Source organism: Dunckerocampus dactyliophorus, chromosome 17 (genome assembly GCF_027744805.1).
Source record: "Dunckerocampus dactyliophorus isolate RoL2022-P2 chromosome 17, RoL_Ddac_1.1, whole genome shotgun sequence".
Taxonomy (NCBI): domain Eukaryota; kingdom Metazoa; phylum Chordata; class Actinopteri; order Syngnathiformes; family Syngnathidae; genus Dunckerocampus; species Dunckerocampus dactyliophorus.
The window spans coordinates 489,465-511,380 of record NC_072835.1 but is presented as its reverse complement, the minus strand read 5'-3'; the positions used below and the strand labels follow the sequence as shown (position 1 = coordinate 511,380).

At 47.4% G+C, this 21,916-nt stretch overlaps 3 protein-coding genes across 8 annotated transcripts; 1 reads left to right on the top strand and 2 right to left on the bottom strand.

The window, feature by feature from the left end:
* Positions 1 to 457: 457 nt before the first annotated feature.
* On the bottom strand, positions 458 to 5,136 carry polm (polymerase (DNA directed), mu). Of its 2 annotated transcripts, none has more exons than XM_054757135.1 (11): positions 4,711 to 5,136; positions 4,300 to 4,501; positions 4,047 to 4,142; positions 3,213 to 3,383; positions 3,060 to 3,131; positions 2,834 to 2,954; positions 2,640 to 2,772; positions 2,466 to 2,568; positions 2,131 to 2,400; positions 1,980 to 2,063; positions 458 to 1,908 (listed from the first exon to the last, which is right to left on the bottom strand). In XM_054757135.1, exons 1-11 carry the CDS (start codon positions 4,890 to 4,892, stop codon positions 1,822 to 1,824), a joined length of 1,521 nt encoding a protein of 506 aa, XP_054613110.1. In that variant the 5' UTR covers positions 4,893 to 5,136; the 3' UTR covers positions 458 to 1,821. The 2 variants fall into 2 exon arrangements, with proteins under 2 accessions (XP_054613110.1, XP_054613109.1); XM_054757134.1 differs by having other exon boundaries at positions 4,047 to 4,148; positions 4,711 to 5,130.
* Positions 5,137 to 7,467: 2,331 nt separating this feature from the next.
* On the top strand, positions 7,468 to 9,112 carry LOC129170127 (transcriptional activator protein Pur-beta-like). The gene is made up of 2 exons (XM_054757344.1): positions 7,468 to 8,480; positions 8,556 to 9,112. The coding sequence occupies exon 1, from the start codon at positions 7,520 to 7,522 to the stop codon at positions 8,414 to 8,416; it is 897 nt and encodes a 298-aa protein (XP_054613319.1). The 5' UTR covers positions 7,468 to 7,519; the 3' UTR covers positions 8,417 to 8,480; positions 8,556 to 9,112.
* On the bottom strand, positions 8,693 to 19,971 carry LOC129170126 (metal transporter CNNM3). Of its 5 annotated transcripts, none has more exons than XR_008566531.1 (13): positions 19,069 to 19,953; positions 18,292 to 18,626; positions 18,050 to 18,226; positions 17,524 to 17,681; positions 16,888 to 17,031; positions 16,199 to 16,357; positions 15,958 to 16,127; positions 15,795 to 15,891; positions 15,591 to 15,721; positions 15,386 to 15,515; positions 11,958 to 14,223; positions 9,280 to 11,848; positions 8,694 to 9,159 (listed from the first exon to the last, which is right to left on the bottom strand). XR_008566531.1 is itself a non-coding variant. In XM_054757342.1 (11 exons), exons 1-11 carry the CDS (start codon positions 19,738 to 19,740, stop codon positions 14,171 to 14,173), a joined length of 2,226 nt encoding a protein of 741 aa, XP_054613317.1. In that variant the 5' UTR covers positions 19,741 to 19,953; the 3' UTR covers positions 11,954 to 14,170. The 5 variants fall into 5 exon arrangements, 1 of the variants encoding a protein (XP_054613317.1); XR_008566532.1 differs by adding an exon at positions 15,221 to 15,280 and having other exon boundaries at positions 8,694 to 11,848; positions 19,069 to 19,952; XR_008566530.1 differs by having other exon boundaries at positions 8,694 to 11,848.
* Positions 19,972 to 21,916: the final 1,945 nt, after the last annotated feature.

Genomic DNA, 21,916 nt, shown 5'->3' with positions numbered 1-21,916 from the left:
GCCCGGAACGTCATTATCTTCCATCAGCAACCAGACTTAGAGTCTCCACCGCGAAGGACGACGTCTGCCTCACAAACATCACCTTCACACTTTGGCCATCAAAGACACACGTGTTGGTGGCAAAAGAAGACAACAGTTTTGTCTTGTCTGGAGACACACAACCTCATCTTGGAAGTGTGGCAGAGCTATTTTTTTTACAGCTAAGAATATTTGATGGACTTTTAGGCATAAAATGTTGCATCCTGGACGAGGACGAGGAGGAGGAGACGCGTGAGCAGTGACGCTTTGATGTGGTGCTGCTATTTAGAAGTTAATGAGGCCGTTAGGAAGAGGTGAAGGAAACGCCAGCAACTTGACACGCTCTTACACACACAACACACACACACACACACACTTTTCCACTAAGGGCCACATTAAGAAACAATATTTTTTATTAAAAACACAAAAACCACTCCAATATGTGTCAACAAGTGCTAAGCTATTCAATTCAATTCAGTACTCTTGTTCAATATTTTAACTTCTTCCCTTTTGAATGTGGCCCTATTCCTCCTCCGTGATTTTTCCTGTTTCATTTCATGTGTAGAACATTACCTGGGGGGACAGTAAAAAAGGCCCCCGGGCTGCACGCTGCACGCCCCTGCTCTTTGGCCTTCACACTAGAGATGTGCGAGTGATGAACAAATCGTTCAAAACTAGCAATGACTCAAATTCACTGACTCACAGGTAGGGTTGGGCATCGTTTGAATTTCAACGATAAGGTTCCGATGGCCATTCCTGGTTTTGGATGTTTTTAAGAGGCAGAGTCAAAAAATTTGCGTGGTTTAAATTCTTTTTGGATGAAATGACAAATTTGAATGATATGAATTATTGATCACCTTTACTGAGTGTGTCACAGATGTATATTCAAGCACAATATAAATATCAAAACATTCCACTTGAATAGAAATGTCATCAGGTTTCTTTGTACAAGAGGAGACTTTGACAAAAGCTTTTGCTTTTGAAAAGCTGATGGTACACGCATGCTGTGCAAGTGTTAGTGAGTGTGTGATGCTGCAGGTATTTACACATCCACTCACCACCGTGCACACTATCAAACAATTGTTATGAAAAGTACACAGGCTGCATGTTTCAGCTGAGCTAGCATATTAGGACTAGTACTTGTATACTTACTACTACTAGCATACTAATATACTGTTTGCTGCCTCAATGTTGGTGTAAGCTACTTTTTAGGACAACCTCATTTTTTCACCACAAAGTAAATAACATGTAGCCCAAAGCACTCTTATTTTGAAGGCGTGAAGTGCGTTGTGTGGGTTGAGAAGATCTCTTGGATGTTGCTAGCAGAGATGGACTGTGCACATAAATAAAGCTGCATTCTGTAGCCTTTATTTACACTGAACTTCCACCACACCAGCTAGCATCCTGTAACTGTGGCTTCCACTGGCATGAGACACCTCATTTACTGTTTGACTTCCCTTATTCTGACTGCCTAGACCAGGGGTGCCCATTACGTCGATCGCGAGCTACCGGTAGATCGCCAAGGTAGTTTGAGTCGATGTTTCACTGACTCACGAGTGCAACTTGTTGGGCATGTGAGTTTCTGTGCATGCGCTTCGTGGAGATAAAGCGAGTATTTTCAGTGCCCGATTCACTTCAGTGAGTGACTCGTAAGACCTGGAGTCAGTAAAAGGAATGAACCGTGTCATGACTTCGCACCAGCTCGCCACCAATACTACTGTTCTTTTATGTAGTCATGTGACCAGAGAGAAAGAAGGTTCCGAAGCTGCTGTCCATCATCATCGTCATCACAATAATGATGGCTTAGGTGTTCCTGTCAGAAGGTGGGATGTAGTCCAGAGAGAGATGAGCAAATATCTCCTCCTCTGTGGCTGCTTTCAGGTATCGACCCTGCAGAACGGACAGACAAAGTGACATCATTGGCAAACAGGAAGTGGAGTCAATCACGTGATGCATCACACCTGTTTATTGTCGTACAAGGCGTGGCTGCTCAGGGACATATTCTTCTCTCGGGTCGCCCAGCGCCGCAGCTCCCTCTCGAACAACTGACAACAAAAATAGGAGTCAGGCACCGCAAGACCGCCGGCTACCAGCAGGTGTCGCCAGCCTCACCTTGGAGCCGGTCCAGCCCAGCAGGGCAAAGGCGACCTGGCTGAAAGGCGAGACCACCAAGTCCACTCGAACTGCTCTCTTCGATGCTCGTCCTTCGCTGTCTTCACCTGGAGCTTGTGTGCATGCTTTTGGTTCGTGTTGCTCCCCCGTGGTGAGTCTAAAGATGCACAAACATCTCTCAAAGTGGTCCATGCTGGAGGCGGGCCGAGCAGGACCATCGTTGGACTTCATGTAAGAGTTTCTGGTAGTCTTTTGGTACAACAGGAAGTCCTGATCCAGCACAGAGATGTGTTAGTGAGGACACAAATGCCGCCCATAGTTCACTCCCTGTTTACCTGCGCCTCCAAGCGGGACACCACCTTAGCAATGACGCCCTCTTCCCGTCCTTCCTGCGGGTGCGTGATGAGGAAGTCCACATCATGGCCGCTCGGGTTCCCTCTGGAAGAAGCAGTCGCCATTGAGAACAAGACGATGACATCAGCAGAGTGATGACATTGCTGGACTTTTACCTCCTGAACCCGCCCACCAGAGTGACCTGCGACCCCGGCAGCTCCGCCTGGACCGCTTCCTCCACAATGTTCGCGATGACGTCAGCCTCCGCCTTTGTGATGGGCTGCATGAGGTCATCATAGTGGGCCAGACCTGAGTCCAGTCAGAAACGGGTCACATATGAGACCCACCTGATGCCCGCGCTGGGACTCACCTGCTTGCTGCGCTCGGTTGAGCGTGCGTCCTGAGTGACGTAACTGGTGAATGTTCTGGATGCCATCACGGAACCACTGATCTGCCGTCTTTAACCCAACTCCAAAAATTCCTGTCAGAACCTGTTCAAACGTGTTGTGGTCCGGACAGAACCAGAGTTAAACATCACTGATGAGACCAAGAACTCAGTCCATCAAGAAGTTCTAGAAGCTTTGACCCATGCCGACCTTCATGGCCTGGTAACGCTCAGACTGCTTTGTGGACTCGACCTCACGGGACACTCCAGTCTCCAAAATGTCCTGCAAGGACAGAAGTGGTCAGTCAGTGTAAAAAATGCTCTGTCAGCATAAAAAACAATAGCGCAAGAACTTTTCCGCCACCTGGATGACCCTCAGCGAGTGTTCTCCCAAGCAGGGACACCCTCGGAGCCGTCTCATGTCCGTCACCGCCTCGGGAAGAGCCTTCAACACAGCGGCACCGCGTCGGAACGCCAGGCCTCGCCCATCATCACCGCTGAGCTCAGCATTTTCAGCCAACAGCAACAAAGCATCCTGACAAGAAAAGACATTCTTAATGGCTGAGACACACAATTTCAATGACTGAGTACAACATCTGGGTACTGATGTCACGGATGCACAAGTGTATGGTGGTAAAACCTCACTCCCTCAACCTCAAGAGCAGCATTGAACGCTCAGTCGACAGTCCCGGCTTTTGGCCGAACCGTCAGCGCGAAGGTCCTGTGTTTGGGCCCCAGTGCGGTCAGTGTGAAACAGGCGGGTTGCACTGACAGTGTACTACATTTTGTCTTACTTCTCAGTGCGAACGCATTTCTGCACTCAAAGGACTAAGTGCAAGTAAGTAAGCAAGTACACAGACTGAAACACAGCCTAGTTTACATTCCATCTACACAGGAGACTAGTTAGCTGAACTTTGCCCTCTGGCGGTGGCTGCCAAGTGGTGCAGGGAACTATGTTTCAACAACACAACTTTGTTGAAATGACCATGACTTAAATTCCTGTAAATGAGATTTATTGATCTACAATGGAGACTTCCTGTTAAAGTAATACACATATGCACTATAAATAGCAGCAAATACATAAAATAGCTGTGTGATCTTTAACTTGCTGGTCTTTTGACTTCGCTTGACTGAATCCAGAATGAGCCTTTATGAAGCCTCCAATGTAAAAAGAGAGTTTATGTTAAAGAGAACATACGGTAAAGATGGTGTTGCGGTTGCTCAGGGTAGTCCTCCTCTGACAAGCGTAAGCGGGAATGGAGCGTGTCGTCACCTCACCTCCACTCGATGTCAGCTGTTCCTGAAGGCCAAAGTTCATTAGAATGTTCAAAATAAACAAATGCTAAAGATTTGCTGCCAATTAGTGAGCGGAGATAAATATCATTGAGACAATTACAAGAATATAAATAAGCTGGAAGGAATGAAAATTTGAAATGACGTTTGTTGTGTACCTTGTGTGTAGATTGTGTGTAGTCTGTTGTGTGTAGTTTGTGTCCCTCCAGTATGTCTACAGGATGTCCCGCCCTCAGGCTGTCTGTCAACCAGCCGATGTCCACAAGATGAGCAATTGTCAGGTCATGACCCTGTGACCTCAGCCACCTTCTGACGTCATCACCTTTGTTCTTCTCAGAGATGACGTGTGTGACACTTTCACTGACAAAAGACAAAATGACTTCCTGTCAGCTAAGGCTGAACCTGACCACCGTGGACTTTTAGTATTACACAACAAGATTAGCATCAGAACGGACGTGATGGACTTTAATGACCGTACCCTGTCATAGCTGATATACAAATAAGTCAACATGATCATGCCTCATGGGGGTTCAAAGTTACAGTGATGGAAGTCAAACTATGACACAAACCTGAACGTCTCGTTTACTCTGAAGCCTTTTTTACGGCAGAGGTCGGTGAGAAAAGTTCTTCTGCTGGATCCCATCTTCCTCTCCAGGAGGAACAAAACAACCTGCGGGAACTTGCAGGCTACATCTGGGCTGCTGTCGCTGCTGGCAGATGAGGGCACTTTTCTTCGCTTTAACGGCACCATTGATTATCTTGACATCACCGGTACAAGTTACACAACAACGCTGGGTCACCTTGTCTTCTCTAAACCAAGAAACGTTTGATGTTTCGTTGATTTAACATGACTCTGCCCTCCTCGGGAAGCAACGTCTTTTTCGCTCGGTGCTTTCAAACCTTCGGGTTTAGTTGTCGCCACCCGATGGAGCTTTTTGGTAATGCATGACACATTCTCCGAGGACCGAGGACCTTTTCAGTGCCGTACAGTTTTTCACTTTATATATATATATATATATATATATATATATATATATATATATATATATATATACACACACACACACACACACACACACACACACACACACACACACACACACACACACACACACACACACACACAGACCCTTTCCAAAAAATTAGAATGTCATGGAAAAGTTGTTTAATTTCCATAATTCCATTCAAAAAGTTAAACTTTCATAGATTATAGATTCAGGGCCCACAATTTAAACGATTTCAAGTGTTTATTTGTTTATTTTTACATAATTTGGGCTTCCAGCTCATTAAACCCACGAAAACTGGAATTCAAAAAATTAGAATACTGTGAAGAAATCAGCCCAAATTTTGCAGGGCATGAATGTTTTAAACTGAGTGTCACACACTAATCATTTACTAAGGTCAAATCACCTGCACAGGCTTCCCCAGGTGTCATTAAATTGCTTCAGTTTGGTTCAATTGTCTCAGTTGGGTTCAATATGGGGAAGACTGCAGACATGACAACTGGCCAGAAGACCATCATTGATACCCTCCATAGGATGGGTAAGCCACAAAAGCTCATAGCTAAGGAGGCTGGTTGTTCACAGAGTGCTGTGTCCAAGCATATCAATGGAAAGTCTAGAGGAAGGGCAAAATGTGGCAGGAGAAGATGCACCAGCAAAAGAGATGACCGTGGGCTTCAGCGGATTATCAAACAGAGAAGATTCAAGAATCTGGCAGAGATCCAGAAAGAGTGGAATGAGGCGGGAGTCGCAGCTTCAAAAACCACCACATTCAGACGCATCCGAGAGATGGGCTACCACTGTCTGGTTCCTCGGGTCAAGCCACTTCTGAACCTGAGCCAACGTAGGAAGCGTCTCCACTGGGCCAAGGAGAAGAAGGACCGGACTGTTGGCCAGTGGTCCAAGGTCCTCTTTTCCCATGAAAGTAAAGTGTGCCTTTCATTTGGGAATCAAGGTCCAAGGGTTTGGAGGAAGACGGGTGAGGAACAGAACCCAAGCTGCCTGAGGTCCAGTGTGAAATATCCACAGTCCGTCATGATTTGGGGTGCAATGTCCGGTGCAGGTGTTGGTAAACTCTGCTTTCTTAAATCCAAGGTCACCGCAACAGTCTACCAGAATGTTTTAGAGGACTTCATGATTCCTTCTGAGGAGGATCTGTATGGAGATGCAGATTTCATCTTCCAGCAGGACCTGGCCCCTGCCCATACCGCCAGAAGCACCAAAACCTGGTTTGATGCCCATGCCATCACAGTGCTTGACTGGCCAGCCAACTCACCGGACCTAAACCCCATTGAGAATCTATGGGGTATTCTCAAGAGGAAAATGAGGGGCACCAGACCCAACAACAAAGAAGAGCTGACAGCAAGCATCAAGGAAATCTGGGCTTCCATAACTCCCAGGCAATGCCACAGGCTGATTGCTTCAATGCCACGTGGCATCGAGGCAGTGATTAAGGCAAAGGGATTCCCAACCAAGTATTGAAGATTGACATATCGTTTTGAAAGTACCATATTTTGATTGATTTTGATGTGATCCTAATTTCTTTCTTTTTTTTCCTGCAAAAACTGAGAAGTAAATGGTGATTTCTTCACAGTATTCTAATTTTTAGAATTCCTGTTTTCGTGGGTTTTATGAGCTGGAAGCCCAAATTATGTAAATATAAACAAATAAACACTTGAAATAGTTTAAATTGTGGGCCCTGAATCTATAATCTATGAAAGTTTAACTTTTTGAATGGAATTATGGAAATTTAAACAACTTTTCCATGATATTCTAATTTTTGGAAAGGGTCAGTACATGTGTAGTTACAATGAATGCAGCTACTACAGAATGATTTCTACTGAGGCAAAGTAGAGTTAAAAGCAAACATGCAGAAGTAACAGTAAGAACTTGCTTTATTATTACAGTAGAGCCTACTTTGACGTAGGTGGAACTTTGCTGCCACCTATAGGCAAGAGTTACTTGGGCGTTTAAAAATGGAAACGCTGACAGCGAAAGTGTTCATCCGCCATGTTGGTTAACTACGTTGGTCGTTTCCTCTTGAAAGTGTTGTTGTGTTTTAAAGTCACTTTGTCTATTCATGTAAAATAACATATTTCCGTAAACATGATGTCACACTAATGACACTTCGCACAAGAGTCTGAAATTAGTTTGATAAAATGCAACCGGAACTTCCCTCTCCACCAATGGCGTGCAAGAGCTACAACACAACGTCGTGACGGACAGGCAAGGCGGACCAATGAAAACGCCATAACTGGGGCGACGCGACTGAAGGGCAGGCCGCTCAGCGAATCGCGTCCCTCTCACGAGCGCAACCCCGGAGAGCGTGAAGGCGGCGCGCGCTGGCCGGAGAGGAGGAGATGGGCAGAAGCTGAACATGGCGGATGGTGACAGCGGGAGTGAGCGCGGCGGTAGCAGCGGGGGAGGAGGCGGAGGAGGCTTCCAACACTTCCAGAGGGACCAGGAGACCCAGGAGCTGGCCTCCAAGCGCCTCGACATCCAGAATAAACGCTTCTACCTGGACGTCAAGCAGAACAACAAGGGTCGCTTCATTAAGATTGCCGAGGTCGGGGCCGGGGGCTCCAAGAGTCGCCTGACCCTCTCCCTGTCAGTGGCCGCCGAAGTGCGCGACTACCTCGGGGACTTCATCGAGCACTACGCCCAGCTGGGGCCCAGCAGTCCCGAACAGATCGCCCAGGCTTCCGCCGGCGAGGACGGCGGGCCTCGACGAGCTCTGAAGAGCGAGTTTCTGGTTCGGGAGAACCGCAAGTACTACTTGGACTTGAAGGAGAACCAGCGGGGGAGGTTCCTGCGGATCCGGCAGACCGTCAATCGCGGGCCTGGCTTCGGAATGGGCGGCCCAGTGGGCGGCATGCTGGCCGGTCAGACCATAGCTCTTCCGGCCCAGGGCTTGATCGAGTTTCGAGACGCACTGGCCAAGCTCATCGACGACTACGGCGGCGACGACGACGAGCTGGCCGGCGGCATGGCCGCGGGGGGGTTCGGCGAGCTCCCCGAGGGCACGTCCATCATGGTGGACTCCAAGCGCTTCTTCTTCGACGTGGGCTCCAACAAGTACGGCGTCTTCCTGCGCGTCAGCGAGGTGAAGCCCAGCTACCGGAACTCCATCACGGTCCCCTTCAAGGCCTGGGCTAAATTCGGCGGCGCCTTCAGCCGCTACGCCGATGAGATGAAGGAGATCCAGGAGAGGCACCGGGACAAGATGTACGAAAGGCGGGACGAGTCTGAGGGCGACGACGTGGATGACGACTGACGACAAGAAGAAGAACGTGCATGAGTGTCAACAGCCTCCTCATAGTGTTAAATTGTGACTCAAAGTAAGGCTCTTCTACATGAAAGCTAGTTTAGCATCCTGTTGTCTTGTTCTTGTTCAGTTTGTGGGATGTTTGCAGGTCAGATACGCGACGTCACTCTTGAGGAGGACCCTCATAAGGAGCAGCTGTCAATCACAAAAAGGATTACTCCAAATGTTAGAGGAACTCATTGAGAGGATTAGTCAGTCCAAATTAAAGCTGGGACTCTAGTCCGCACACACATACTTAGCAATATTGTCACAGGAGCCTGGCGGAGGATGGAAAGTTCCGGGCCCAAATTTTGTGGCCGGGACACGGGAGTGTGGCGTCGCATTTCCCATCAGCCTCTCTGCCTCACGGCGGACACTCTGACACAAGGCAACAACTGTCGAGACGCTGGACACAAACCTTTTTTTCTTTTCTGAAAGAGAACTATATTGACATAAGATTATAGGAAAGATATTACAAACCAGCAAAAAAAAGATATTTTCAAATACTTCTAAAGGAAAATGTATTGTGGAAAAGAATTTCATCCGTTTCAAAATAAAGCAAATGTTAATTTCTTCAAACAAAGTCACATTATTTGACATTTTGCACATTATGGAGGGATGGAAGTCTGCTGGCAGTGGGGCAGTGCCCCAGGAGATGGCGCCACCGTGGAAGAACAAGCTTCTATCTTGGTGGTAATGTGCATTACTGCCACCTACAGGTTTGGAGTGGGACAAATAGCAGAGCACGTTAGAAGGGTTGACATTTAAGTATAGGCAACTAAATCACTGCTCTGTATGAAATGTAAAATGTGTATTGGGAGGAGAAACAGCACCCTCTACAGGATGTGGTGAGGCACTGAAGAGTTGGAAAGTTCTTGGCATCACAATCTCGTGGACTTCTGATTGCCCCCCCCCCCCGGTGGTCCACGGTGACTTCACCTTAGTGCCGCAGCTGTCCGGCGCCAGGCAAGCGCATGTTTGAATGTGGGCAGAGTCTACAGAGCACATTCCTGCCGAGGGAGTCAGCTGGCTCACAACGGCCCGATTGTGTCGCTCACAGCGGCCAACGCCACATCCTCATTACAGAAGTATGTTGGCTTCGGACACGCCCCCTTAGGGACATAGCTCCTCCCCCTCTAGCAACACGTCACACTTTTGGGTGAATGAAAACAATGACATCACAGGTCTAAGAAGACTCCAGAAAAGAATGCCAATGTGCACCATGACCTTCAAAGAAAAAAGGAACATGTCGTTGATCAATAACGACACCAGCTAAACACAAAAATCATCATCACTGCAGGGGGCTGTGCTTTGACACTCTCCAGCGACAGCGGTGCCACTAATGAGCGTGAACGTGTGCAGAGTAGCACTAATGCATGGCGGGAGGCCATCCAAAGGAAGTCGGTATTATGGCACACGCCCGCGGCGCTCGCCTGGCTAACAACGTTAACCCCGAGGCGGAGAAGGTCGTCAGGCTACTGTGTGACATTCCCATTTCAAATGTGGACGCCTCCCAGCTTAATTCAGCTATTTAAGTTGAAAGCAACAACAATATTAACCACTGAAGAGTAGTCAAAGTCATACAGAATGTACCTCAGGGATCATTCCTGAGGCCCTCTCTACTTCACATCTCAGGCATGTGATGACCTTTTTGGGAAAATCTGCACAAACAATATTTGTTACTCACATGAAACAATTTATGTGTGAATAAAATGCGGACAAATCCTAAACATATAGAAATAGTTGTGCTGAGTGGAATAATGACTGAAAGTCATCCAAGTCTGAAAGAGACACAATCAATCATCAGTCATTGACAGCATTCCACTCTCAGGTGTGCCGTCGCTGTGCCAGCATTGCACTCCAGCCGGGAAGGGGACGCCTGCAGGAAGTACCATGATGGCGGCACTGGCGGCCATGTTGGAAGTGAGAGAGAGAGCGTGAGGAAGCATGATCCTGCTGTGAAGCTGAGGCTATATTTAGCCTCTGTTGCCATGTGCCCAGAATGTGACAACACACACACACACGCACACGGGCACACGTGAGATCAATGAGTGCAACATGCTAGTTCATGTTTGTGTGCACGCAACGTCACATGATTAAATGTCAGGTGGTTACGTCAGGCATGTAATGAGCGATAAATGAATGCAGATGAAAGGAAACAACGTTTGACCTTTACCCTTTGGCCTCTTTTGAGTCAAAAGCTCAGCATGAGTGTGTGTGTTGGATATGTCTAATGCACCTCCATCACGGATACTGTTTCCATACAAAACAACAATAGCATGCGAGCTACACAATTCCTCACTGGGACTATGATGAGATTACATTGGAGAGAATCACACATGATGCACATATTTTAATAATAATAATAATAATAAGAAGAAGAATAATAACAATAATGATGCACATATCAAATAGTGAAAGAAAACAGGGGACCACCACAGGAAGAAACAACATACTGTACATGTATATACAGTACATGCAGTATATACATGTATATACAGTACATATATGTATATACTGTATGTACTGTACATACAGTATATAATGTATGTATCACAGTCTTCGTTGGAGTGCCTATACAAGTAGTTTTAGCCATGGGGTGCTCAGACCACTATGTGTACACACTAAGTACTTTCAAGTTAGAACTTTGAAGTTAGTATTTTCAAGTTATCCAAGCTGCTGGTGTACTTTGTAGCAAACAACAAGCCAGAGTCTCATTTAAGTTGCCTCCTTTTTCGGTCAAACACCCATCTTCTATGCCGCTTATTCCCACTAGGGTCACGGGCACGCTGGAGCTTATCCCAGCTGACTTGGGGCAAGAGGCGAGATACACCCTGGACTGGTGGCCAGCCAATGGCAGGGCACATATCACTGAACTCTATACTATTGGAAGGGGCGTCCCTACTGACCGCATGAAGCCATTGGTCGGCCATCTTGCTTCACCAATAAAAGCACACACGCATACACATACATGTATCTTCATTCACTACATTTATTATGTTTCGGTATAAAAATTAACACGAATTAACAAAAATTCCATTGAAAAAGAGTAAATTTACAAGACCCAAATCTCAAAATGTCCCTCCAGTTGAAGTTTTTTCCTACCTCTATGGTGTGAAATTACAATGCATAACAGGTCAGTTTCAGTGTTCACAAGGTATTTGTTATGATAAGGATCTACGTAGTATCAAAGTTAAATGCTAGCATACCTTTAGAAGATGATCAGGAAAGTCAAATGTTGGAACTGCATTTTGTCGTAATCTAACAGTCTGGCCGGTCCTGTCCAAGTTCTCCTCGGTGAAATGACTTGAACAGAGTTGCGATCTGGCTGCAGGAATCCACCTGTCTCTCCGCATATTTACTACCCATTGCTTTAGAAGTTGAACATTGCAGTGTGGAACTCTAAAGGAGAATAAGGGCTCATTTACAACTACTTAGATGAAAAGATGTTTACATATTTAAAGTATCTATTTTTTTTAACTATTTTTATTATTTATAAGCATTTACCTACCTGTGAAATGTAAGTCCCTTCTTGCGATTTTCACGAGTATCACGATTTGTGCAATTAATAGCAGCACAAGACGGCATCTCCAACTCCTCTTAGTTGTTAAACTTTCTTGTTTTGGGTGAAACAACATGGCGACTTCTATACTTCCGGTGGCTTCAAGCCTCCAATGCGCAGCAAGCGATCGGGGCCATTGCAGTTATAGAGTTCAGTGGCACACATAGACAAACACTCACATTCATACCTATGGACCATTTAGAGTCTCCAATGAAGCTAACATGCATGTTTTTGGAATGTGGGAGGAAACCGGAGTACCCGGAGAACCCCCCCACCCCCCCACACACGGGGAGAACATGCAAACTCCACACAGAAATGCCCAAGGGAGAATCCAACCTCGGTCAAACACAAACTAGCCATCTTACTGCAACAAGCGGAGCGCCACTTCCGCCGCCATGAGACTCTACCGTCCGACACAATTTGACTGTGTCGGACGGTAGGAGGCGCTGCTACATAAAAGTAATGTACAGAAAAGCAGATTAGCACACGGCACAAGTGAACTTAATCCTCATAAAATGTTGACTAGTTTCTGATGATGAACGATAGGAACGCAATCAAATAAAAGCACAGGCGTTTACAACAGGATTGAGTTTATTTGCTAGTAAAACAGAGTTCTTGAAAGTATTTCATAGAATGGTGCTCCTCTTGATTACAAACTATAAAAGTTGAACCCTCAAACAAGAGGAAGTGATTTAAGTTCAAATAATGTTGTACCTAAAAACTATGAAGGTCACCGAAGCAATTTTACATTAATACTTCAACTCTGCCATCACTTCATTGTCGTGGTGTTTTTACATTCATCTTTTATAGATACTGTACGTACAAAAATGACTGCTTAGAATGAAAATGCCAATAATACCCTAATCAAATGGAATGAAAAGACTGAACTAGCCCGATGCTAATCACACACGCTAACAAGCGTGCACACTGATCTCGTTCATTTCTTTCATGTAACCTCACGGGCAGCAAATAACACAACAGAAGGTTTTGATGTTCTTAATAAAACACTGAAAGTTACTGAAGTACACTAAAACCGCCTTCTCAAACGATGAGTGTCCAATCTTAGATTAGCTTCGCAAACTCACCTGTTAGCTGCTTTATTTGAGGATATTATTAGGTTTGCTGTCACAAAAACTTATGATCTATGACAAATGGAAGCATTGGTATTGCCTTCCAAAGGCAAGGAACTCAATGAATATTCTGTAGGATTGGCACATAGGGTTACAGTATGTATGGGTCATGTCTACTCTACAGCACTTATTTTGTTGTTCTGGTAAATGGAATTCAAACAACATAAACCTGCACGCTAACTTCCAGGACGGGAAATTAGCTCAACAAGCCTTGCTACCACACACTTGATAAAGTACAGTATAATATCAGCTGGTCATTTCTAAAAGTCAATATTTGGAGCACAACGTGTGCACGTGTCAGTCAAAGCCAGTGAAGCTCATCACGCATGTTAGCATGCTAGCATGCTAATGATGTCATATTGACAGAAAGACAAAAGTCAACAGGACAAGGCTCCAGCTGCTTTCAGATGAATCGTGAAGGAGTGTGACCACATTCCAGTTAGAAAAAGAGAGCAGGAATTCTTCCATTGTAATATTTCTTCTGGACTTCAAGTCTTGGAATTTACAATTGTTAAAGTGAAAGCAGCTCTGCGGCACATTCAAACAGCAAAAAAAGGTTTGTGTTGTGAAGAAAACATTTGAAATACACAATAAAGTTGCTACACTAGCTAGCTAGCTTCTTAAGAATGACAAACAACGGTGTTAAAGTCCTCCTTTAAGAAGGAGCACTGCAATGCTTCATTAGGATGTTGGACAATGACTCTTGTTGGCGCTCCTCATGAACTCTTTCACATGTCGCCAAGAAAGACTCGTCGCCGCTTTGTAATTGTGGAAACGAGCCCAAAAGGTCATGTGACCATCTAGCGTGACGAGCGCCTTGCAAGTGTCACAGTGCACACACCACGCACGCACGCATGCACACACACGTGCACTGGCACAGAAAAAGCGACAAATGGCAATGCTGAAGTGGAAGAAAGGCACTGCCCACATAAAATCCAAGTAAATAATGTCTACACACAGTGTTTATAAAACATACTAATAATAATAATGCTAATGATAATTACAACATCAAGAAGGAATGGAGAGCAGTCACTACGCTCGAGCTTCTTCTTCTGTGGAGCTCTCGAGCGTGCCGCAGCCGTCACCTGCAGCAGGACAACCAATGAGAGCAGAGGAAGAGTGAGGTTTACAGTACATCTACTGTACATTTACAGCAGACCAGCTAATGTTATGCTACAAGCTAGTCGGCCTTCATCTTAGCGTACCTCCCTGCAACAAAACCACACTCTCCCACAATCACACGTGCAGGTTTCTACAATCTTGGACTGTTTGCACCTTGACATTACCAGCATGTGGGGAGGTACTACGAGCTAGCATGGCTGGCGCTAATGTTGACTGGGCTCTCACGTGATTCTGCTGAAACATTGGCTCGTAGTTGGGGGATGTTTATTCCAATTCCCTGACGGCTTTCTGTGTTTACCTTGACATGCGTGTTTGCTCTCATTCTCCACACCAGAACATGTTCCTCTCCACCGCGCGCATGCTGTGACTTGCTTAACCAATCAGATGGCGCCGTGGGTGGTCAGTTTTACATCGATATCGGCCCATTTGATTTAAACAAAGGCCGACACCCACATACGTCAATATTCCAAATATCGCGGCCAACCGCTACCTTCAAGGCTTGTCATACGACAGAGCACACGTGTCATGGCAGCTCATTCCCCGTCTCGATGCATAAGGTCCTGGTCTACGTACAAGCACGTATCGCTGTTCTCAACGAGCACCGAGTGTTGCCGTGGGTGCCTCCCTCACCTAAAAGCACTCACAATGGCTCTGTCTTGTTTGTGCCCTTTTTAAAAACAAGCAACAGAAGAACGTTGGTTTATACGCTCCTTCTAAACATATTTGCTTTGCTTTTCATCTTTTTTGCTCAATGGCTAGTTATGCAAATTTGACGATGATCCAACCCGCCACTGCCACCGTTAGATTGCAGGCCTTTGGGGGGCACTGCATGTTTACTGTAGACATGCATAGAACTTGACACAGGAGAGGTGAGTTAGGAGACAGTGAAGCAGACATGATGCGAAAGGAAGAAAGAACTTGCACACATGCACACACATGAACAAGAGAGTGTGCATTCACCTTGTGCACAGACGCACTAACAGTAGTTGTCTATGGTGTCAAAGAAAGACAGGCTGAAGTCTGGAGGAGCAGCAAAGAAAAGAAGAGCAAAGATTTTTCTTAGTTCAGCTGAAAGGAAACAGGAAGTGGATGTTAGTGGAAAGGCGATGCTGAGGGCGGGGCTACCTTGTGTGGCGGCGTTCCTGTCGTTGAGCAGTTTGGTGTGACTGTTGGGGAGGATCTTGATCTCAGGCGGGTCTGCACCGGGGCCGGCCCGTGACGCCATCAGAGCATTCAGGTACTGGAGGCGTGTCACCTACACACACACACACACACACACACACACAAACAGGAACTTGTTGGTATCTCCGCCACACACGTGCACACTCACCCGAATCAGCTGCAGGTCGGTGAGCGCTCTGACGGTGTAGTCTGGACAGTAACTAGACGGGCTGGTCGTCTCTGACAAGTCGAACGGATCTCTGGGAGACTGGTGCTGAGTTGACACTGGAGACTGGTGCACTGGCAACACACGCACGCAATAAATACACTCAACTTGAAATAAAAATACTGTTGGTGCACTTCCTCATCTTACCTGAGGATGGCAGCGTAAGCGCAGACACGCCGTAGTACGTAAACGCCCCGTTCTCAAACTTGAGCCCCTCTTTGCCGATCTCCACCTCCACGCGACCCTGACCACAGACCCCCACGTTGGCCCGGTGCGTTTACATAAGAAGACAAAGAAAAGGTGTGCACACCTGCAGCAGCAGGATGAAATAGTCCACCGGGTGGTTGCGCGTGTACAGGTAGTGGGCAGGGCTCAGGCGGTTGCCGGGGTCAAAGTGCACCTCCTGGTTGACGCTGGGGTGGCGCAGCAAGTGGAAGAGGACCTTCTCAGACACGCGCAGCGGGCTGAAGTGCTCCACCTCTGCAGAGGTCAAAGGTAAGGAGATGGTTTCTACTCACACACGTTGCACGCGGCGCCCGCCCACCGCTCACCTCTGGACATGAAACGGTGAGTGGCCAGCAGGAGCTGCGGCGACGTTCGGATCTTGGGTTCTCCCTCGGGAGGCTTGAAGAGGGAGAACTCCTCGGGGGCGCCGCGAGGCTCGAGGGGGATCTCCATCGGCGCCAGAGGACGCTTGACCTTCCTGTCCACTGCAAGGTCACACAGGGCACAGCCAGCGTGAGTGCCATTAAAGTAGGGCTGGGCGATACATTTAGGCTGGATACAGTACCATCTGTATGAGTTTAGACAAGGTCCGAGCAAAATACGCCTAAGTTTTATTCAGATCTTACAGGAAAATATATCAAATATCTTTTGGACTTTTTTCCCAGATTTGCAATGGGGACCATATCTTAGCAATGTGATAGGACGCCGCTTTAGTAACAGCACTTTCCTTCCCACGGGCACCACAAGAGGAAAAAAAAGCAAGCAATGAGCTGTGTTGCCGCAGGAGTTTCAGCCCGCAGCTTCTCACACCCGTAGTGGAGTTTGAAGGTGGCGGGTGGTGGTGATGAGTGAGACCTCTGCATCAAGAGTTACAGTCTACAGTACATGGCTATGAACGACGTGCTTGTTTTTGATATGGTGCTTAAAAGAAATATGGATATATTAACGATATCGCTGTATTGCCCAGCCCTGCGTTAAAGCACGCCTGGACGGGAGGAACCAGATGACAACCTACAGTAACCGTCTGACTCGTCCAAGATCTCAGACTTGATGATCTCTTCGATCACGTCCTCCAAAGTCACCAAGCCCAGAACCTCATAGAAGGGGTCGCCCTCCCCCTCGTTGTTGACCTTCTGGACGATGGCCATGTGAGAGTTGCCTGACCGGGACAAAGGGTCAAATGGTTTCAGTCATTACAGTCAGTGACCACTAGAGGGGGTAGTCCTGACAGTAAACATTTAGTCATAAACATTCATAACATTCATCACAAGATCTGAGATGAAAACATCACAAGATTTCTCATTCAGAAAACCAACGCAATCATTTAGCCAGCCTTGATATATCGCCACGTGCACGTGCATGTATGCCTGCTTCCCTCTCAATGACCCTGACACGCTTATAAATAAGTGATAACACATTCAGTGGCACCTAACGTTACACTTTTTTCATGCTTATGTCCTTATACTTCACTGATGGTGTTTTTTTCCTTCGAGCTAGCACAGTGCTTCTCAAATAGCGCGGCGGGCCCCCCCAGTATGGATTTGTCGTACTCAACATGTGATTTGGCTCTTAAACACGCTTGTATGCCTCACTGCTGCCCATTTTGTTGCATTCTGCTGGTTTCCGTTTCAGTGCAGGCGAGGCAACGCACCTTTCTTGAACTCCTCCAACATAGCATCCAGTTTGGTGTCATTGAAGACGAAGTGCAGCGGGTGGTTGTAGAACTTGGTGATGGTGGTCATGGGGGTGGAGTCGTCTGGGTCCACCAGAGCCAAGTCCTTGACGTAGAGGATCTCCACAATGTTGGACCTGCACGTCTCACACACACACACACACACACACACACACACACACACACACACACACACACACACACCATGAGGAGGAGAACGGTGATGAAGATGACAGCAATGATTAGCAATGATGGTTGAAAGTGTAACGACTTTCTCTCATTCCGTGCGTTTAAACATTAAAGCTTTTTTAATAACTAACTAACTTCTCTTGAGCAAGTCGTTGGAGACAGAAAGCAGCCTTTCTTTGAAGCAGAGTGACCATGTGACCACGCAAGTGGAGCTGACACCAATAATATTTGATGTTTCCATTAGCAGTGCTAATGGAGGTCTTCAGCATGCGTGGATGAATGAAACAGCGTTCTCGTTGGTCCTAGCAGCCCCCACCTCTCCTCATCGTAGATGGGCACACGCGTGTATCCGCTCTGCATGATGTCTGACATAGTGGAGAAGTCCAGCAGGGTGGAGCTGGGCAGCATGAAACAGTCCTTCAGGGGCGTCAAGATGTCCTCCACCGTCTTACTGCGCAGCGTCCCGCGGCTGAACTCCTCCTTCACAAACTCGCTGCACAAACATGGACGCCATCAGAGGCCTGCACTCAATGGGGTGCACATGCACGACGCTCGTACCTGTACGGGTCGTTGACGCTGGTGCGGATCATCTCCATGGCCCTCTCCCTGATGCCGCAGGTGCTGATGTCCCGCCGGAGCGCCAGGTCCAGGACCAGGCCCAGGGGGCAGGAAAGGGGGCAGCTGAGCACCATGCACACCTGGGCCAGCCAGGTGAGGCCCGGTGCCATCTGGAAGCCGTAACCCGAGCACACGATGTGAGGCAGCAGCTCCGCCAGGAAGAAGAGGAGGACGGCGCTGGTGAAGACGGCTGACGCGATGGAGCCCAGGGCTCGAAAGAGAAGCACGCCCACAACCGAGTGACCCAGGACGCACAGGAAGAGCAGAGAGCAGGCCTGCCAAAGCAAACACACTTAAAGGGATAGCTGGCATGCTTTGGTAGGAAGTCGTATGACATCCCCATAAACGGTGACTGACCCCGCACTTGGTCCAGTGAGCCCAGTTCTGGTCAGATTTCGGTGAAGATAGTTGCTGGGGCCACTTAAGTAAGGAGTTTGGCTTCTCAAAACAATGTGCGTTGAAAAGAGTAATACATTTGCATCACAAAAATGCGTCCTCAAAAAAAAATCAGAGCTCACAAAACGCTCGGCGTTATATTTGTCTCCGCTTGTATCGCCTATCCATTGTGCATGTGATGAAGATGGGCTCACGGTGGGGCGGGGTCGGGTAAGTCACCCTTGATGCACTACACTGGTGATGGGGATGTCATAGGACTTAATGTAAAAAATCCCAACTAACTATCCCTTTAAGAACCAACCAGAACTGCCAACAACTCACCAGAAAGTTCCCTCTTCTTCTGATGGGCTCCAGACGTTTGGCGGCCTGCTTCTCCTCCTCGGAACCGCAGCTGTGGAGGACATAAAGCTCCACAGGGTCGAGCCAGAGGAGGCTCAGGTTGACTGTCCTCAGCAGCCCGCAGACGAGCAGCAGCAGCGCGATGAGCACAGCCAGGCCCCACGTTGGGATGTAGTCCGCGGGCAGAGCCTTGTCCGTGTTGATGCGCAGCCTATCCGGGCCCACTGAGGTCCACTTCTCCCCGCTCAGCACACACAGATGATAGAGGATCTGCTCGTTGCCCTCCGGGCTGCTGACCACCGTCAGCAGCCCGCCGTACTCCTCATCCCGGCTGAACGGCTCCTTCACCCAGAAAGCAGCAGTCTGCCGGTTGGACTCCTCCTCGCAGGGGTCCACGACACCCCCTCCGGGTTCCCCAGCGAAAGCTAGCCACGGCCAGGTCTGTTTATTCAGGTCGGTCCCGAAGAGACGCAGCCTGAACGTCGCTCCTTCTGGCGCCGAGATGATCCGACCCTTCCTGTACACCCGAGCCGCCGGCTCCTCCAGGCGCAGGCCCAGGACGAGCGGGGCTCCCTGGCTGCAGGAGCCCAACCTGATCCCGCACGACAACAATATCATCAACAAGAACCGTAGACCTGCCAAGCTGGCCACCATATTGGAATTGGTCAGCCTGGATCGGGGCAGGTCATGTGACTGTGTTCAGCAGCAGGCCCCGCCTACCGGGGCGGATGCTGCGTTCAAAATATGGGACAAATGGGACTTCATGTGTATAAAACTTATTAAGAGTCAGCTTCACGACACAACTAAACTCCAATATCTACTTTTGAGTCAACGCAATCAGAAGGGACTAAAATTCAAGTTAATATAGTATTATTAAAAGAATGGGTATTTTAATTATACTTATTGCTTACATGGTACACCTGACTTTACATAAACTTTACGGAGCTATGTCACCAACCTAAATCATGAATAATAATTTGAATGACTGAACACAAGTCATAAACAATAACTTGAACTAAATTACAAAAATCGCTAACTTCGTCGCATACAATGCAGCACGAGCGATCCAACATGGTGACCATGAAACTGTGCCTATTGGCAGCCATGTTGGCTCCTCCCACACTGGCTGGCCAATATGCGGAAGACATTTTGGCGCTGCTTTGATTTGTTTTTGTCGCAACACGTCGGACGTAGGAACAACCACACGTCTAGCTGATGTTGACATTGTAACACAGCACAAAACAGAAGCCTTCTTACAGAGATTAAAGAAATAATTCTGCATGTTAAAACGAAATATGTAACGGAAAATATAATACCTGGACGGGACTGGAATATGGTTAAAGATGAACAGCTAGACAGACTTCCTAGCAGATTTACAAATCCTGCCCCTAATACTATGCTAGCTGACTAGTGTGATTCATTAAACCTAGCAGACGTATGGAGAGAGAAGAATCCAGATGTAAAGCAACACTCTTGGTTCAAAGCAGATGGCACATTTAAATCAAGACTAGATTACTGGTTAATATCTGATGCTCTACTCCATCCAATTTCAGTCTGTGAAATAATGCCCGCACCTCCAACGGATCACTGTTGTGTTGACTTACTTGTTGCACCCCTAATACTGTCCCCCAGGAAAAAAAGCGTACTAGAAATTTCATTCTAATTTGTTAAAATATGATTATTTTTGTAATGGTATGGAAGATCTTATGAAAGAAGTTTTACACGATGAATCCCTTTTATCATACACTCAGAAATGGCAATTACTAAAATATAAAATTCGCCAACACTCAATCATTTTTAGCAAACATATTAAAATGTCAAATGCCACACTAGAGACAATAAAACTTTGGACCTCCTGTATGCAAACATCAAGGATGCATACACCTCATTCTCAGAGACTGCTTCCAGACAACAGACTGGGAAGCGCTCTGTAGTCCCCATGGCAGTGACGTTGACAGCATGACGCACTGCATCACAGAACATATCAACTTCTGTGTGGAGAACACTGTGCCCTCCACGTTGGTGTGGTGTTTTCCCAACAACAAACCCTGGGTGACCTCTGAGATTTAAGGCCCTGCTGAATAAGAAGAAGAGGGTCTTCAACTCGGGGGACAAGGAGGAGCTGCGCAGAGTCCAGAGGGAACTCCGGCATAAGATCAGGATGGGGAAGGACTGCTACAGGAGGAAACTGGAGAAGCGGCTGGAGGAGAATAATGCCAGGGAAGTCTGGAGAGGCCTGCTGCACAGATCACTGCTACACCTGGAGGACAGCGGGAGCGCTGTGAGGGTCATGTTTTTTGACTTCTCCAGTGCCTTCAACACCATCCAGCCGTCACTACTCAGAGTGAAGATGGAGAGTGTGGGAGTAGACCAACACCTGACTGCATGGGTTATAGACTACCTCACCAACAGACCACAGTATGTGAGGCTCCGTCACTGTGTGTCTGACATGGTACTCTGCAGCACAGGTGCCCCTCAGGGTACGGTGCTCTCCCCTTTCCTCTTCACCCTCTACACCTCGGACTTCACACACAACTCCACACAGTGTCACATCCAGAAGTTCTCCAACGACACAGCCATTGTTGGTTGTTTTTCAGAGGGAAACGATCTGGAATACAGGACGGTCATCAGGGACTTTGTCAGCTGGAGTGAACTTAACCAGCTACAACTCAACACCAGCAAGACAATGGAGATGATCATTAACTTCCAGAGGAAAACATCTCACTTCACACCGGTGAACATCCAGGGAGCGGACATAGAGTTGGTAGACAGCTACAAATTCCTGGGTGTTCACCTTAACAACACTGGACTGGTCCGTCAACACCCACGC